Here is an 18,074-nt window from a genome sequence, read left to right on the forward strand (position 1 = left end):
ATATGATCTACGGCGACGGTCCGATCTTATTGCGTGTCTGGGGTCTTATGTTTGCTTGGACAACTCTCTTAGAGAAGGCCCCTCATTCGACCTTCTTCGCTAGTCCGTGAGCTTCAATATCATTCGCATCGCCGTCTGGGGTAGTGACTCCGCTCTGCGCCTCTGCGAGTTTCTGCATCTGATCATCCAACTTCCCATACACCTTGGGATTCTTTTTCGGTTCCCCTCCACCAACGCTCTTCATCTGGTATCCTCGCACTCTTGGTCCCTGGCCTGTCTGCTCTGGCAACTCGGATTCATACGCACGACCGAATGTTCTCGTGTCGTCTTCAAATGTCCGGTTCCTGATGCTTTGGCGGACGGCAGAAAAGAAAGCGTCGATGACGGAGAAATTGTGGATTTGCAGGAGTGTCCAGGCGAGCATTTCGTTTGCTTGGAGGAGATGGTGTACATATGCGCGATGATGACGTGTGCAGGTGTAGCAGGTGCATTTGGGGCTCAAGGGACCAAGGTTAGTGGCGTGGGTGGTGGACCAGAGATCGATCCCGAGGGGTTGGTTGAGGGTGTCCGAAGACCCTGGGAAGGCGAATGACAAGGCGATGCCGTGTTCAGAGGACTGTGTCACAAAAGGAACTGTCAAGAGATCGACTCCAACATCGACTGCAGCGAGTACAGCGTGGGGTGACGACGGATCAGTCAGGCAGACCGTCGGTATATCTCGGAGAACGTCTGGCAATTCCACGACTGTCGAGGGTGAATAGACGCACAGCCCAGATATGTGAGATTTGTATTCGTCCTTCAAATCTGCGAAATACAAGGACAGAAGTTGTGGTTCGTGAGGTGGTATTGTCGCAAAGAAAGGAAGTCCTTCGCCTTCCACTGCACTCTCTACGAAATCTCGCAACCACGCGTGTGTTCTGTCCACGCTCTTTTCTATTCTCTTAGCACTCGCTTCCTTTGTGCTGATCAAATCAGCGATGCTGGTTGAAATGTCGGCCTTTAACTTTCTAATCGCCTCATGATACTGTTCAACTTCGAGGAATCTGAATCCAACAGATGTAGAGATCGCAATGGATGAATTTGTGTTGTGGGCCGGACAAGGTATGTTTGGGATTCTGCGCGGGCCGAAGATGGATATACACCTGTCGGATAGGCCAATATACCGACGTAATGGGGACTCTCCGTCTTGTACGGGAGTATTGTAGAATGGCGCATTTGCGTTTGACTTCTCAATGACTATCCACCAACTGTAAGCCACATAAGTCAGCAATCCAGCATGACGCTGAAAGTGATAAACGTACAATCTTCTAGAGGGACATATACGGCGGAGATATTTGTGTGTTTCTGCAGATTATCCTGGGACAGGTGAGGAACCACACCCCGAGAAGTTGGGACGACATAGTGCGGTGTTGATATCGAATGTCGTCCACGAAGTGTCAACTGGCCTAGCCTGCTGGCGCACTCTGGTATGGACGTCTGTTGAAGTACAAACTTGAACATATCCTCCGGTGTTTGAGTAAGTGAGGCGCCACCTACAAGCTCCATGGCGACATAATTTATGGTAACTAGTCAAATGTCTGGCGGATTTTGAAAGGGCAGCATGGGTGAAATGAGTGCTAGCATTTGCCTATACGTCACTAGTACTCTGCCGTAGACACTGGCACGGCGGAGTACAAATGCCGCTGCGAAGCGTATCACAAACAAATAACCTCTACCCCCACGCCCCTTTCTCGCACCAAGCTTCTGTTTGGCATTCTTCGACTTGACATTCAATAACTCTGTCCAAGAGACTGCTCCAGCTTGAACGAAAGGAGTCGAGCAGATGGCAGTTGCTATTACAGGCTCGAAACGAGGTAGACTTATCGTGGTCGAGGGCCTTGATCGCTCCGGGAAGTCCAGCTTGTGCCATCGCCTTCATGAGCAGTTCCAGTCGCAAGGCCTGAAAGCCCGCTATGTCAAGTTCCCAGGTCTGTCTAGTCTAGATATTAATCATATAAGAGCATAATCAACTGATTACTCTCCGCGTAGATCGAACCACGCCTACGGGCCAGATGATCAACAGCTACTTGACTGGCGAAGCTCAGCAGGACGACCATTCCATCCACTTAATCTTCAGTGCCAACAGGTGGGAAGCGATCAAATCCATCTCCTTGGACCTTCAGTCCGGTGTCAACGTGATAGTCGACCGATATTCATTCTCCGGGGCTGTCTATTCGGCTGCAAAGCAGATCCCAGATCTATCGCTTCAATGGGCGTGGGCCCCTGAAATCGGCCTCTTGAAGCCTGACCTGTTGTTCTTCTTGGACATTTCTTCTGCTGATGCTGCCAAACGTGGTGGGTACGGTGCCGAGCGGTACGAGCAAGAAGAAATGCAATCTCGTGTCCGGGGCTTGTTCAAGGATTTGCTCTCCAGGCTTGATGGAATAGCCGTTCATCAAATTGACGCCGGGAAGACGATGGACGAGGTCGCCACAGAAGTTCTCTCAATCGTTCAAGGCTCGACGATAAACGAGGCTCTTACGCCTGACAGCCTGCAGAAACTGGGCCCATTGCTCGACAGAAGGTCCTGAGAAGTAAAGCGGCATTACTGGAATCAGGGTTGCCGTGGTCATCCTTCATCTTCGCTATCTTCTATAACTATTTGGAGCCTCTTAGGATCTTTCGTGCCAGTGGAAGGCTTAACCGTCAGTCCACTCGACACGTTGGACGCCACACTTGTGAGGGAGTCGGCAGATGCAACGGACAGCCTGTCTTCATCGTCCCCATCGTCACAGCTAATCTCAGCGTCATCAACTACAATTTTAGAGGTGAGCGCTTCTTCTTCGCTGTCTAAAGAAACATCGTCTTCACTGTCGGTCTCCATTATTTCTGCTGCCGCGATCGCTGTGCTTTTACCCCTCTTACCCATGAGTTTTTGGATCTCTTTTGCGCCCCTGTTCCTAAGAGTGACCTGCTGCATCAGTTCCAACCAAGCGTGCTCCTGCTGACAGCTCGGACATGTCGCAGTTTCTGGGACGATATTTGAAGTGGACTGGGTTTCCTGCAGAGCTTTATCCGCGAGACATCTGATATGTGACATGCCCTGGCAATCGTGCGTGTGACAGATGACGAAGATGCTCTTGCGAAGATCAATCGTCTCTCTGCATACCGAACAATTCTGATTATCGCCTTCATCGAGAAGAAATTGGCTCTTTTCAAAGACACCCCTGAGTCGGGCGTATGTTGGATCAACACCTTCAACACCACCTTTTCCGATTAAATCGGCTTTCCTCTTCCTTTGGGTCGGGTGCGGCTGAGCAGAGGTGAACTCCACCTCGTCTGGCTGTTGAGGCATGGGTTCTGCCGGGTCAAAACTCACTCTAATTCCCGGTCTGATCTGAGCGTCAACGCGTCCGGACCAGGTCGACCACGAACGATAAACATCCTCACAGAAGAAGCGCACTTCGAGTGGCCACTTGGAGAAATAGGGTGCTCGCAGTAGTAGATGGAGATTTGATAACTTGTCAATCAAAGAAGTTCTTGGTCGCCCCGGTCTCTTGGTGACCTTCCCGGTTTTGGAGGTCTTCGTTCGGGTTGTGGCAAAGGAGAGGCGCTGCTCCGGCGAAATGTGGCGCGTCAAGTGTGCATTATGCCATGCCCACTCAAATTGCAACGCTGCAATATTGGAGGGGAACCCGGCGATGATACAGGCCATTTCCCAAGGACGAAGGCTGGCGCGGGAAGTCCGCACGGCGCCACCTTGAACTCGACCATTGTGCTGAGCAAGACGACGTGCTGGGTCTGGCGAGGAACCGACGTAGAGGCTTGAGTGCCGCACAGTAGAGCGGAGGAGATAACAGCAGTAGAAGGCGGGGATGGGCTTGATATCCATCCTCGCTCTTGATGCGATGTCGCCCGTGGACGTGTCGCTAACTTCAAGAGGCGCTTGGAGCAAAGAGGAGATGAGAATCGCGCTCAGGGACACATGATTGGTGGCAATGGGTCGTCGATCTAATATGGGTAGCTCGGTAAACAAACTAGAGCGTTTCCGTCGATGGGTATGTGATACGTGGCGTATGTGCTTATGTCTAAGTCGAGGGCTGTCTTGTTGTATTTCTGAGGGATATATGTTCACGCAATGTTTACTATTACCTCGTACTGGATGAGGTCGAGTGTGGAGGTCCATACAACTGGAAGCGGGAACAAGCGATCAGTTGGTGCAGGATGAGGGGGCGAGCAAAATGCCGAGATTCTTGGCAAGTTTTGCAGAATTGATCAAGCCTCCGAGTCACCAACGAGGAATGAACCTGCACCAGCCAATCGAGGCTGGGTCCAGGTTCTTTGCCCTTGGAGAGCATTTGGTGCATCTGGAGCCTCTTCTTGATTCTCTCTCGCGCTTGCCCGACGATCCCCATCTATCCACTTGGTACTTGTCTCTCGGCCCTCTCAAACTTATATCCTTCCCTCTCACACCACCACTCGTGCTCTCGCAACTAGAGCCTCTTCTCACTCCGCATGTGAGCCACTGCGCCTTAAAGTGCTCTTTTGGCACTTAGCATGCCGGCCCTCAAGCTCAGAGTTCAAGGCTAATCCTGCGATCCATTCCTTGTCCCTCTACAAGGCTCTCCAAAGGCAAACTCACTTGTCAACCCGCCCTGCCGCTCGTTTTTCTCGCCTTTTCCTGTTCGATATCAATATCAATCAATTTCGAAAGCTCTCATCCACCATCGCGCTCGAGGTCAAACACAGTAGACTAGACGGTCCTCCGAATCCTCCCTGTACTCGGTACAAGTACGATTATCGAATAAGCATATTCCGCAGCTTGAGCGGGCTTTCCCACCTGTCGCAGTCATGGTCGCTCCACCTTCGACTGGTGGTGTTGCACCACCGGCTGCGACTGTGAAGCCATCATCAAACGTTTCGAGAATAAATGGTGCTCCTCCTGCCACCATGGCCACTCCCTCGTTCCCTTACAGCGCCCGCCGTGCAGCACCTCTTGATTTGCGAACCGTTGAGCGCAAAGCCCCCGCCTACACTCGCGATCCCCCTGCGAGAAGGAGACTTCATGACCTACCCGAGGCACCGACTTTCCGACCTACAGAGGCAGAATTTCGCGATCCGATGGAATATATCCGTAGTATCTCGGACAAGGCCAGCAAGTATGGTATTTGCAAGATAATCCCGCCAGACAACTGGAATCCGGATTTCGCTATTGATACAGAGGTGAGAAGTCGAGGAATGTTGGGTGGAAATGCATGCTGACGTGCTATAGCGCTTCCATTTTCGCACTCGGCGCCAGGAGATAAATCTGGTCGAAGGAGGTGGGATTTCTTCTAGTTCCATATGATGCACCTATTCTTACTTGTGTTGCAGGAAACCGCACAAACCTCAACTACCTAGACCAGCTGGCCAAGTTTCACAAACAATATGGTGCACATCTCAACCGGTTTCCCTCGGTCGACAAGCGTCCGCTTGATCTCTATAAACTCAAGAAAGCTGTCGAAGTCAGAGGTGGCTTCGAACGCGTCTGCAAAGACAAGAAGTGGGCCGAGATTGGGAGAGATTTGGGATACAGTGGAAAAATCATGTCGTCGCTATCTACATCGCTCAAGAACTCCTATCAACGATGGTTGCATCCCTACGAGGAATGGCTAAAGTATGCCAAACCCGGCGTTCAACAGCAGCTAGATAGCGAAAACGGTGGAGCGTACTCGCCATCGGTCATGCCCCATCAGCCCATGGCCTCCCACGCACCTCCACAGTCTGCTCCTCCCGGCATAGCGACAGATTCTCCAAAGCCCCAACCCGCAAGACCTTTAACTCCACAGGTACAGAACTCTCCTGCACCCTCGCAACCGCAGCCGCCTGTGCCCTCATCAATGCCCCCTGCCGTTCAACCTAGACCAGTCTCATCCTCGGGCTTCACGGCAGTTAACAGTGGCTTCACCGCGGTGAATAGCCCTTCGGGTTTTACGGCCGTCAATACCCTTCCACCTCCCCTTGTGAAGAAAGAGGTCAATGGCGTGCCGCCATCAGTTCAAAGTGCGGCTCCATCCTTCCCCGCCATTAACGGACCTACGATCACGACAATACATTCATCTGGTGGCTCAATACCGAATGGAACTCCAAACCCACTAAAGAGGACATTGAGCCATGATAGTCTCAACGGCGAGTCCGGCTCGGAGGGACTAGACGGTGAAGGAGACGCCGCCAATGGCAGACGAAGCAAGAGGCCAAAAAAGGATGGCATGCCCACGATTCCCGGTAACCACATCCCAGCAATGCGCCCGACAACCCCCCAAGTGCGCACCAAAACGGCACCTCGGAGACATGGCGAGAAATGTGACAAATGCGGCAAATCGGACAACAAGGAGAGCATCCTTGTCTGTGATAGCTGCGATTCAGGCTATCACAAGCATTGTGTTGAGCCACCGTTGAACAATATGCCGGAATATGATTGGCACTGTTCAAAATGCCTGGTCGGGACAAATGACTATGGTTTCGAGGAAGGCAGTATCTACTCCCTGAAGCAATTTCAAGAAAAGGCCAACAACTTCAAAGATAACTACTTTGCCGCCCGGATGCCTTTTGACCCTGTTTCCAATACACCAAGAAAGCCAACCGAGGACGATGTCGAGCGGGAATTCTGGAGACTCGTTGAAGACATCACGGAGTCAGTCGAAGTCGAGTACGGCGCAGACATTCACTCGACCACTCATGGCAGCGGTTTCCCGACCGTGGAGAAAAACCCTCTCGATCCCTATTCGAAAGACCCTTGGAACTTGAATGTCATGCCTTTCCTCGAAGAGTCGTTGTTTAGACACATCAAAGGTGATATCTCCGGCATGACAGTGCCATGGCTGTATGTGGGGATGTGTTTCTCGACGTTTTGCTGGCACAATGAGGATCACTATGCATATTCGGCAAACTATCAACATTTTGGTGCAACCAAGACGTGGTACGGCATCCCTGGCAAAGATGCGTATCGTTTTGAGGATGCAATGCGCAAAGCAGTACCGGAATTGTTTGAGACGCAGCCCGATTTACTCTTTCAGTTGGTCACCATTCTTCCTCCACATCAGCTGAGAAAGGCTGGGGTTGAGGTCTACGCGCTCGACCAACGCGCGGGTCAGTTCGTCATTACATTCCCTCAAGCCTACCATGCCGGATTCAATCATGGTTTCAATTTCAACGAAGCTGTCAACTTCGCCCCCGCCGATTGGGAACCGTTTGGCGAGGCTGGCGTGCAACGGTTACAGGAGTTCCGCCGTCAGCCATGCTTCTCTCATGATGAGCTTCTCTTTACTGCGGCGGCGTCAGATACTACAATCAAGACAGCCAAGTGGCTGGGACCGGCGCTCGAACGAACTCGATCTCGAGAATTGGCTGAGCGCCAAGGTTTTGTGGCAATGCACAAACGACATTTTCCGCACGACGACTGCACGTTCGATACGTTGGCTCCTGAACCGTCTGAGACATGCGGTCTCATAATCAAGATCGAGAATGCGGAGCTTGAAGAGGAAGAATATCAGTGCTGTTATTGTAAAGCGTTTTCTTACCTTTCACAATTCCGATGTCACCGCAGCGGCAAAGTCACATGTCTTCTGCATGCCGAAGTGTCTGATTGCTGCTCAGACTCTCCTAGTGAAAGGCTGAGGGGACCCAATCATAGTCTCCTGGTCCGCTACACCAACCAAGAACTGAGCAATATTGTTCAGAAAGTGGTTGACAAAGCGAACGTGCCCGAAGCATGGGAGGCAAAGGTAGAGGCTCTACTCGCCAACGAAGCTCGGCCTGCGCTCAAGTCAATGCACACGCTGCTGTCAGAGGGCGAGAAGATACCATATACCTTGAAAGGACTGGACGATCTGGCCGATTTCGTCAAAAAGTGTGACCAATGGGTGGATGAGGCGAACTTGTACCTCACCAGGAAGCAGCAAAACAGACGAAAAAATGAGAAATCTTGGCGTCGATCCTCGTTGCGGAGTGGCAGACCAGAGGACAAAGACACCGAGCCACAACTCACCGTGGAACGCATGAAGGAGTTGATTGAAGATGGAGAACTGCTCGGGTTCAGCGCACCTCAGCTCGAAAGCTTGAGAGAAAAAGTCACCGTGGTTGATGAATGGCGGGCAAACGTGAACCGCATCCTCACGGGTCAACACCAAGCATCTTCCGAGGAGTTGGAAGCTTTGCTTGAGGAAGGTCGCGGATTTATGGCTGCTATGCCGGAGCTTACAAACTTGGAGCAAGTTCACGCGCGGACTCACTGGCTCGAAGAGGTCCGACAAGTCCAGAAAGATGTGCAATCAAAGACACTTGATGATTGCAAAGAGCTCTTGAAGCGTGCTTCGGAATTGGAGATCTCGCTACAGATGCCGGAAATCCTATTTCTCACTGAAGTGGTCAGACAAGGTGAGTTCTGGGAGATCAAGGCGAAAGAAGTCATGGCAGCCGAGGATGTCCACTACCCACAGTTGGAGTCGTTGCATTCCCAAGTGCAGAACCAGGTTTTCCCCGTCAACAAGGAGACTCTGGAGCAGATGGATGTCATTCTCGCCAAGAATCGCGAGGCGAAACGTCAGATCATAACACTGGTCGAACGAAGCCACGACCCCGATTTCCGAAAGCGTCCATTGTATGCGCATGTTCGAGATGTCGTCAAGAGCTTTGAGGATCTCAATGGCAAACCTCACGGCGCCTCCGACCTGGAGAAAGAATTGAGGAGACACGAAGACTGGATGAGACGGGGCAAGAAACTATTTGGCAAGGCCAACGCTCCGCTTCACATCCTCGAACAACACATGAAGTTTGTGGAGGAGAAGAACAACTACTGCTTCGACCTCAATGATACATTCAGGCCACCGGTTGAGCCTGCATCACGAGAAGCCACACCCGTCGAAGGCCAGGAGAAGGGGACGCTTGGGGATGAGGAGAAACCTGTTTTCTGTATCTGTCGTCAACCCGAGGCTGGGCTCATGATCGAGTGCGAAATCTGTCATGATTGGTGAGCAGCAATATTGACTATTTGTCTGGTTTCGACTAACTTTCATTCAGGTACCACGCAAAGTGCCTCAAGCTCGCCAGAGGAAAAGTCAAGGAATGCGAGATGTTTACCTGTCCTATTTGCGACTGGCGAGTCAAGATTCCCCGCGATGCTGCCCGACCAAAACTCGAAGATCTACAAGCTTGGCAAGATGAAATCCAGGATCTTCCCTTTCAACCAGAGGAGGAGGAGCTTCTCAAGCGAATAATCGACAAAGCGCAGGCATTCCGAGAATTCCTCCTGCGGTATACCACTGGCAGTCAACTTTGTAGGACAATTGAGGAGATGCCAGAAATGCTCTTCTACCTTCGCAAGATTGAGGGCGCAGAAGTTCTTCTTGCCTACGAGACCAATGTATTACGGCAGGAGCTTCACAAATGGCAGCCCATTGCTCCCGAACCACCCCCAATCCTTGACCAGAGCTTGTCGACACGAAAACCCCGACCGACCAAACAGCAGAAGTTGATGAAGGAGCTGGGAGTTGAGAAACCAGAGGACCTTCCACCACACTTGCGGACAAAGACCTACGTGCGGAGAAAGACACAGGAATCCTTTGTTACTGGACCTCTACTTCCCAAGCCTTCGACACAGTCACCTTCTGCTCCGGGTTCTGCCGCGAGCCCCAGTCAGAACGGTGGAAGCGGTGAAGGCTCATCTGCTATGCAGAGGCAAGAGTCCGGCGATCATACCGGACCTGGTAGGACGTTCGACCCCGGGTATATATCTGGGTCATCGTTTGCAGAACGTCGACCTTCCCCGTTTTCTCCCCACTCACCGTCATTGTTCAGCCCGACAAGGGAGGCGCCACACGAAGAGCTAAGGGATCCGATGATGCCTACCTTTGGTGGTGGAGACAATTCGGAAGGACGAAACCACGACCCTTCATTTCCAATGTTTCGGTCAGGAACTGGTTTGGGTCTGGATGCCGAAGACGACCTACGAAGCGGCCTCACCAACGCGTCTGCCAGTGCACCCAACTCTGCCCGGGGCGGCTCTCCGGCTGGAGGCGGTGAGTACGACAACATGTTCATGGACATGAGTAACCCAGATGCGGACACGAGTAATGATCCTGTGCCGAGTCTGGAACAAGAGGCCGGACATGCGAGTGAGGCGCTTGATATGATTCGGACAGCGAGCAACGATTCAGTGAACGACCATGCCGATTTGGAGGATGGGGAGAATGTCTCGAAGCATTTTGACGACTTTATCAATGGGGACGAACAGGGTTGAGAGGGATCTGGGCACCTGGGAGTTTCGCGCAAGAGGAAAATATCGATAACCACCATCAGCACGGGGGTACAGCATGTTTGGCGAGTTACGAAAAGGAGTTATATGGAACTAGCATGGTGGACTGTGGCAGGGCCTTTGTATTCAGGGTGGCACTGATGTGTACGAACTATCCCATCATCACGACTCATAGAACGACCACTTGATATGGAGGCTTGGTGACGGACATGGTACAGGCGGTTTCATGGGCAAGAATATGGAGGGAGCTGTATCCTTATGAAGGCGTGTACAAGACCTGAGGCGGAGACAAGGGTCGCGGGTCTCATTGTTGTTAGCCATGCCATATTCTTGTATCAAGAGATCGTCTTTGTATGCGTACACAACCTACTGTATTCCGTAGAATATGGCGGAGAAGCCATTGAGGGATGCGTGGAGGGGCCGCACATCGGCAGTTGAGCATTGGCGTCATTGACCAAATTCAAAAATTCAACTGGCGCCGCCTGGCAAAATGTTGTCGCGGGGCACCTTTTGCTTGCTCACCTACAACAACTTCCCCCGCGACCAGTTTGCAAATTGTCAGGAACTCGACTGCACGGTCTGGGGAGTGGTCTCATCTGCCTCTCTCCTGGAGGGGAATATGAATGTGGCACCGAGAATATATGAGCTGGCCGAAGTTTATCTCAAACATCCTTGAAGAGTCATCCACGACCCCAGAATTGCTTTGCGCACACGACTGTCGCCATTGACACGCCTGCAGTCCTGAGCGGTCGACTGAGCACTATCTGAAGACAAGGCGCAATAACTAGAAAGAACCACCACCACGAACCATGGCCTCTGAACACGATGATCGTCTGCCCACGCTCCTCTCCACCCTCCAGCCCTCTTCCTACTACTTCTCTCTCGAATTTTTCCCTCCCAAGACATCCTCTGGCTTCTCCAACCTCCAAGCGCGTCTTGCTCGCATGGCGACGGCCCTTCGCCCTCTATTTGTCACAGTTACCTGGGGCGCAGGCGGTTCTACGGCCACAAAGTCCCTAGAACTAGCCGAAGTATGCCAACGACAAATCGGGCTCACCACAGTGCTGCACTTGACCTGTACGAACATGAAGAGACATATGATTGACGAGGCACTGGAAGGGGCCAAGGAGATTGGGATCAGAAACATTTTGGCCCTGAGGGGAGACCCTCCTCGGGAAGAATACAAGGATGCCACCTCGACGGACGATAGTGAAAGTGGCAGTGGTGGGTCGGGGACAGAGAGCAACCAAGAGTTTACGTGGGCGGTGGACCTGGTACGATACATCCGGCGCAAGCATGGCGACTATTTTGCAGTTGGCGTTGCGGGTTATCCGGAGGGCCATGCAGACGAATCGCACCCAGAGCAGGGGAAACAGAGCGTGGAACATGATCTACCCTATCTTGCCGAGAAAGTCGCAGCGGGTGCCGATTTCATCATGACACAGCTCACCTATGACATTGCAGCTTACGCCGCATATGAGGAGAGGTTGCGAGGGTACACCGACCAAGACGGGAAGAGGTTGTTTGAAAAGATCCCCATCATCCCCGGTCTCATGCCCATCCAGTCCTACCAAATCATCAAACGGATCACCAAGCTCAGCCACGCAAGACTGCCCGAGGACATTTCCCAGCGAATCGAACGTGTGAAGTCGGACGATGAGGCGGTCAAGAAGGTCGGGGTTGACATTCTTTCAGAACTGGTTGAGGAGATGAAGACGTTGACGCAGCCAGAAGGACTTCCTCGAGGTTTCCATTTTTATACCTTGAATCTGGAGAAGAGTGTATCTTTCATCCTAGAGAGAACAGGGCTGATTCCCACAATCTCAAGTGAAGGGAGTGTTGAAGACAAGGATGGGGACTCGGCATCTGATTCAGACGTGGTTGTCGAGGACAGCAAACATAGTACTCCGGCCATCGTCACGACTGGGCCGGGGGAAGATAGGCACGAAGAGCAACCTTCTGGCTTGGTGCGACGAAGGAGAAGTTCTGTCAACGCACAGCCCCACAACCGTGTAATAACCGATCGGAGATCTGAACCCCGAACAGAATCTCGTCGACCTGACTCAGACAGTGACCCTCCTGGACTGGGACCCAATCCAAATTTGAAATTGACGTCTCAACATTTAGCGACAGACCGTGGGACTGGAATTCCTGCCGCATCTCCCACCCGGCAGCATAGCTTGCTCATATCGGAAGGACAAGGCTCTCTAGGGCGCGAAGCGACGTGGGACGATTTTCCTAATGGGCGTTGGGGCCCTTCGCACTCGCCTGCGTTTGGGGAGATTGATGGCTACGGACCGAGTTTGAAAGTCAGTCCGCTGATGGCGAGAAAGTTGTGGGGCTATCCGAGGAGCAGACAGGATGTGACGGAACTGTTTAGACGCCACGTATTGGGGGAGCTAGCGGCCGTGCCGTGGAGTGATGACATCGATCCCGATCTCGTTTCACCAGGAGAGGGATCTGCCGATGGCTCTACGAATTCCAGCGCGCTCCGTGCTGAGACAGACGTGATTCGGGCCGAGCTGATATCCCTCATCAGTCGCCAGAATTATTGGACGCTTGCCTCTCAACCCGCCGTCGACGGCGCGCCCTCTTCTGATCCTGTGTTTGGCTGGGGTCCTCCAGGCGAAGGATTCGTCTTTCAAAAGGCGTTTGTCGAGTTCTTCTGTGGGCGAGATGAATGGGAGGACAAGCTGCGGCCACGCCTGATGAAGCACGGGAGCGACGTGTTGGGCTGGATGAAGACCGATGCCGAGGGATTATTTGAAAGCAGTGAGCTTGTAGCTCGGGACCAAGCTCGAAACCAGAAGACACGGGCAGCCGCAGATACCGAGAAAGAAAACTCCAAACCAGCCTCTGTTTCACCAGGTGCAGATCAGAAAGTCGCTACTTCAACCTCGACTTCCTCGCCAACGAATACGGTCAACGCAGTGACCTGGGGCGTGTTTCCTTCGCGCGAAATCTTGACGCCGACCATCATCGAGGCCGAATCGTTCCGTGCCTGGGCACAAGAAGCGTACGCGATATGGCATGAATGGAAGCGATGCTTTCCCCGAGGAAGCCCCGAGAGCGTGTTTTTGGAGAAGATGGGAAAGGATAATGTCTTGGTGAATGTGGTCGGACAGGGGTTCCGCGGCGGACATAACGGTGGCAAGGGAGAAGGGGGGCGGCTATGGAGGATATTGTTGGGCGAGGATGGAGATGACAAGACTTAGTGTGAAGGTGGCCAGAGAACAGTACCTGGTAATATGGGGAAGAGAGACATGCGAGGTTTGTCATCGTTCGCCTGCCAGCGGTGACGAGGTTTTGTCCCAGTCAAGACGGATCCCTCTGGTCTGTATCTGCCACAGCTCCAACCATCAGTTTGAGATACTTTCCAATCATTTCGCGTTGGAAGTGATCCGGGAAAGTTGCTGATGTAACTCGACAACCCCTGACAAGGTGCAGCCTTGTAAATAACACCGCAGCCTCGCCAACTACCCTGCAATGCGTTCAAGTAAATCAGGACATTCCAGCCTCGTACCTCTGGTCCCCTGGGCACGAACCCTTTCTTAGATCCCATCTCGCCAACGATGTTCAGTTCGCTTCTAACCAATTACTCGCAAAGGCTCCAACACGTTTTCAGCCTGAGCATAATTACTTGAGAGTTGCAGGTATATCCAGCCCGATTCGGACGGCAGACTAACTTGACTAGTCCGGAATCTAATTCTCAGAGCCTCGGCTGAAGATCAGGTACCCTTATCGCTTATTACTTGTAGTTACCCGAAACGCCGAGCGCGTCCCACCAGATACCAGGACCCGCATCAACATCAACACCAACACCAGCGATCTTGGATGAGGAAAAACCCTTGTGGCTAGATGGACAGTACCGCATACTCGAGTCGATAACGATCAAGGTGCCCCGTTGTCCTGTGAGCGGTGAGACTTTACCAGCCAGGAGACAAGATGGCAGGTGTTGGTGCGGACGCGGACGCGGACGTGGATGCCGCCCTCGCGAGTCCCTCGGATATGGACGAGACGGAACAAGATGTCGTTGATCCGATGTTCAAGGCAGACCCAGATGCAGACATCGACGCAGATGCAGAGGCAGAGGCTGTTGCAGACGCAGATTCAGATGAACCTCCGTTACCAGAGACGGGGCCAGGGACGACAGGAGCAAAGGCAAAGGCAAAGGCCAAAAGTGACAGTGGCAGTGGCAGTGGCAGTGACGAGATTGCCGTGCGCTTGAACAAGTATGTACCTCGTAGATTGTATTGATTTTTATCAGTGGTACTCGCGTACCCTGAGAGAGAGAGAGAGAGAGAGAGACGAATCTCCACGGCTGACACCAAGGACTTAAAAGACTGATCTCAACGACTGCCGGGCTGGGCTCGCTGCTCGCGACCATCAACTTCTCGGCAAACCTCGCGATATACCTCTCGGTGCGACTTCCAGTGTGGTGGTCTGCGCTGGTCTCTCGATATGTAACGCGCACGCGACGGAGACAGGGACAGGGACAGGGACAGCAAGTGCCCGTTGCCATTGCCGCCGCCGTTGCCGCCATCGCCGCCACGGCACCTCCTGTACTCACCTCGCTCGCGTCTCTCGCCTCGCTCATCTCCGACTGGCGCAAGTCGCAGCGCCTCACGGGCCTCATCCCGCTCTACACGCGCCTCCGCCTCCTCATGTCCACGACCAACCCGGCCATCCAGGCCCTGGACCCCGTCCTGCGCGGCCTCTTCTTCGTCCAGTGCCACGCATACATCGTCTTCCAGGCCGTCGAGAACCTGTGCCACTTGCAGAGTAAAGGGCTCTTGCCCGCGTCGGCGTCGTCGCTGGTCGAGAGGCGCGGCGGCTTCGCGCGCTGGGCCGTCTGGAGTTATCGGGCGTGGTGTTTGGGCGTGGTGACTAATTTCCTCCGGTTGGCGAGGGAGGCGGACCTAGTGAGGAGGCGGGAGGGGAGAAGGAGGAGGAGGAGGAGCAACAGGCAGAGTACGCATCGACATGGAGAGGGTGGTGGAGAGCCAGACGGTGATGGACATGAAGAGGGGGAGGGAGACGGGGAGGAGGGTGAAGCCGCCACCGAAGAGTTTTATCGCAAATTTTGGAACGAAATCCTCATCTCGGCGTGTTGGTTCCCGATCGCTCTGCACATCAGCCTTCCCCCGAAGGGTATTCGCGGCATGAACCAGGGCATCTCTTCGACGTTGAGTCTGGTGGCGACTGTCATGGGCTTGCGGAGTCATTGGCGGGCTACGGCGGCTTAGAATGTCGAGTGAGTCAAAATTGAAGACTGCGATGCTGGGATCTGGGATTGGGGGATGGTTCTATTATAGGCCGGATTTGGTGCATGATAGCAGCTATACATATATAGACAGATATAGAAGGGACATGTCGATTCGGCCTCTCTTACCTGGTAGGTAAGTAGGACGGGAACCGATACTACCGTGGTAGACTAGGGGGAAGAGTGCATGATATACTCAAGTACATGGCTATATGGGTATTCTTGCAGTGCTTGACGAGGCGAGGTATAAAATCTTTACGATCGCCCAGCTTCACTTTTCTTCCTGAACCAGAAGAAGAGAGGCAATACACGCCCTTGGCGAATCTGTATGTACTTTGAAATAACAAAATTCTGGGCAATGCGATTCTTTGTAGCGTGTCTACATTGGCTGTGTTAAGGGGTAGATGTAGATCGAACCAACCTCCCAACCAGCCAGTCAGCCAGTCAGCCAGTTCCCAACATTACCAGACTAGGTGGGTATCAGTAATAATAGATATCAGAACAATCTTTTTCCAGTAAACACCCTGTCTGGTGAGCTCGGTTCAAAAGACCTCGCTCAGAATGCCATCTCCTCACCCCGCTTCCACTCCATCAGAATCAGCTTTCGGCTATATCTCGACGTTGTTGTGCGGGTTACGGGGATACGTTTCTTGTCTCGTTTGCCGGTGGATTTGGGGTTTGCTTCGAAGGTTCTTCTCCAAATGGCGTTCTGTCCATGGTAGCAACGTGCCTATAGTTTCTTGGAAGGATACAAAAGTGCTTGTCAGGTTCGGTAATGCCTGTGTAGGTAGTTGAAGTTCTCTTTCACACTACTACACACAGGGTATTTCGACCAGAGAAATCTTTCTTTACACAAACCTCAGAACCCAGACATCAGGACCGAGACAATGACGTCCACAAGTTCCGTAGGTGTGGATGGCCACCTCTTCCCCGTCCCCCCCGGCGCGGTCGCAAACTTCTGGATCGTCGACACGACCGGCACCATCGAGGGTCTCGGCGCCGACCACCTGGTGAAACCGAGTCTGCCGACCTTCCACACGTTCCCCAAAGTCCCGAGCTGGTCGTTTTTGATCGAGACCACCGTCTCAGGGAAGACGAGGAGGGTGCTCTTCGACCTCGGCGTGCCCAAGGACGTCTATGCCATGCCGCCCGTGGTTTCGGGGAGGTTGAAAACGTTTGGGTGGGTGGTCGAGGTGCCCAAGACGACGGCCGAGGTTTTGGTCGAGAGTGCCGGCTCAGAGGGGGGAGGGTTGCGGTTGGAGGACATCGAGGCTGTGGTTTGGAGGTGAGTTATCGAGCTTATCGTGAACGACTGATAATTCTGAGGGAGAAAGTTGTCAAGGAACTAATATCACCGCTGTCTAGTCATTGGCACTGGGATCATCAAGGCGACGTCCAGCCTTTTCCCCCAACTACGGACCTGATCGTCGGACCGGGCTTCGGCAAAGCATTCCTCCCAGCGTACCCAGCGGGTCCTCAGTCGCCGATACGGCAGACAGATCTGGAGTAAGTCCACCCACCGTCCAGACCACAGGGGTCGCTCTACCGAAAGTACTAAACCCCTCGTCTACTGGCAGCGGTCGACGCCTGCGCGAGATCGACTTTGACAACACACCCACCGTGCAGGTCGGCCAGATCCGCGCCCTCGACTACTTTGGCGACGGCTCCTTTTACCTGCTCGACACGCCCGGCCACGCCATCGGCCACCTGGGCGGTCTCGTCCGCACCACGTCGAACCCCGACACGTTTGCCTTTCTGGGAGGCGACCTGACGCACCACGGCGGCGAGCTCCGGCCCTCGAAACATCTGAGCTTGTCTTCAGCCGTGGCATCCGTCGCTGCGGGACATTCCAGCGAGGGTCTGGGCACCGTGACGCTCCAGAGTCTCGAGACCCTCCAGACGTCGCGCGGCCGCGCCGTCGACCAAGCCTTCTTCGACCCCGTGCTCACCAGCGACTTTGACGAGGCGCTGCGCACCATCGCCCGCGCACAGGACGCCGACGCCCAGGACAACGTCTGGTTCGTCGCCGCGCACGACGACACCATCGCCGGCGTGGTCGATCTCTACCCCAAGCGGGCCAACGGCTGGAAGGCCCGCGGGTGGCGCGAGAAGACCATGTGGACGTTTCTGAGGGATTTTCGCGGCGCGTTGCAAGGGGGGCAGTGTCCGGGCCATATTTGAGCTCGTAAACAAACTGTCACATTGTATGGAAGGAGGTGAGTATTGGAGTCAAGAGGAAGAGGGACACAGGTGCAGCGTGGGGAGGAGAATCCAAACTCCTGGGATGAGATGGTCAGAGATGGTTCGTGTAGTCGGGGACATGTAACGCATGCTGCAATATTTATCACCGTATGATATGATATAACATGGCCGCCAGAGAGGGAGTAATTAGTGATTAACCCTCTAGACCAAAACTCGACCCAGCATATCCGAGTGTGGAAGTGTCCATTACCGAAACTGAGCCACTGCCGCTCACCACATAAAGAGACAAATCCATAGCCGAGACCCATAACATTCATACATGCATACGCACTTGTATAT

General features: G+C 53.3%; 7 protein-coding genes across 7 annotated transcripts; 5 read left to right on the forward strand and 2 right to left on the reverse strand.

Moving 5' to 3' along the window:
* Nucleotides 1-82: 82 nt before the first annotated feature.
* Z517_06620 (uncharacterized protein) lies at nucleotides 83-1,545 on the reverse strand (the record flags this gene model as incomplete). Its single annotated transcript, XM_013428359.1, has 2 exons — nucleotides 83-1,236; nucleotides 1,302-1,545. The coding sequence occupies 2 exons, from the start codon at nucleotides 1,543-1,545 to the stop codon at nucleotides 83-85; spliced, it is 1,398 nt and encodes a 465-aa protein (XP_013283813.1).
* Nucleotides 1,546-1,822: 277 nt separating this feature from the next.
* On the forward strand, nucleotides 1,823-2,570 carry Z517_06621 (thymidylate kinase; the record flags this gene model as incomplete). The annotated part of the gene is made up of 2 exons (XM_013428360.1): nucleotides 1,823-1,967; nucleotides 2,029-2,570. The coding sequence occupies 2 exons, from the start codon at nucleotides 1,823-1,825 to the stop codon at nucleotides 2,568-2,570; spliced, it is 687 nt and encodes a 228-aa protein (XP_013283814.1).
* A 38-nt stretch (nucleotides 2,571-2,608) lies between these two features.
* Z517_06622 (uncharacterized protein) lies at nucleotides 2,609-3,871 on the reverse strand (the record flags this gene model as incomplete). Its single annotated transcript, XM_013428361.1, has 1 exon — nucleotides 2,609-3,871. One exon carries the CDS (start codon nucleotides 3,869-3,871, stop codon nucleotides 2,609-2,611), a length of 1,263 nt encoding a protein of 420 aa, XP_013283815.1.
* Nucleotides 3,872-4,830: 959 nt separating this feature from the next.
* On the forward strand, nucleotides 4,831-10,255 carry Z517_06623 (uncharacterized protein; the record flags this gene model as incomplete). The annotated part of the gene is made up of 4 exons (XM_013428362.1): nucleotides 4,831-5,202; nucleotides 5,252-5,300; nucleotides 5,353-8,986; nucleotides 9,037-10,255. The coding sequence occupies 4 exons, from the start codon at nucleotides 4,831-4,833 to the stop codon at nucleotides 10,253-10,255; spliced, it is 5,274 nt and encodes a 1,757-aa protein (XP_013283816.1).
* An 824-nt stretch (nucleotides 10,256-11,079) lies between these two features.
* Z517_06624 (methylenetetrahydrofolate reductase) lies at nucleotides 11,080-13,485 on the forward strand (the record flags this gene model as incomplete). Its single annotated transcript, XM_013428363.1, has 1 exon — nucleotides 11,080-13,485. The coding sequence occupies one exon, from the start codon at nucleotides 11,080-11,082 to the stop codon at nucleotides 13,483-13,485; it is 2,406 nt and encodes an 801-aa protein (XP_013283817.1).
* Nucleotides 13,486-14,215: 730 nt separating this feature from the next.
* Nucleotides 14,216-15,516, forward strand: Z517_06625 (uncharacterized protein; the record flags this gene model as incomplete). Its single annotated transcript, XM_013428364.1, has 2 exons — nucleotides 14,216-14,502; nucleotides 14,613-15,516. 2 exons carry the CDS (start codon nucleotides 14,216-14,218, stop codon nucleotides 15,514-15,516), a joined length of 1,191 nt encoding a protein of 396 aa, XP_013283818.1.
* A 904-nt stretch (nucleotides 15,517-16,420) lies between these two features.
* On the forward strand, nucleotides 16,421-17,714 carry Z517_06626 (uncharacterized protein; the record flags this gene model as incomplete). The annotated part of the gene is made up of 3 exons (XM_013428365.1): nucleotides 16,421-16,818; nucleotides 16,899-17,039; nucleotides 17,111-17,714. 3 exons carry the CDS (start codon nucleotides 16,421-16,423, stop codon nucleotides 17,712-17,714), a joined length of 1,143 nt encoding a protein of 380 aa, XP_013283819.1.
* Between the last annotated feature and the right edge of the window lie 360 nt (nucleotides 17,715-18,074).

The sequence above is a fragment of the Fonsecaea pedrosoi genome (assembly GCF_000835455.1).
Source record: "Fonsecaea pedrosoi CBS 271.37 unplaced genomic scaffold supercont1.4, whole genome shotgun sequence".
Classification (NCBI taxonomy): Eukaryota; Fungi; Ascomycota; class Eurotiomycetes; order Chaetothyriales; family Herpotrichiellaceae; genus Fonsecaea; species Fonsecaea pedrosoi.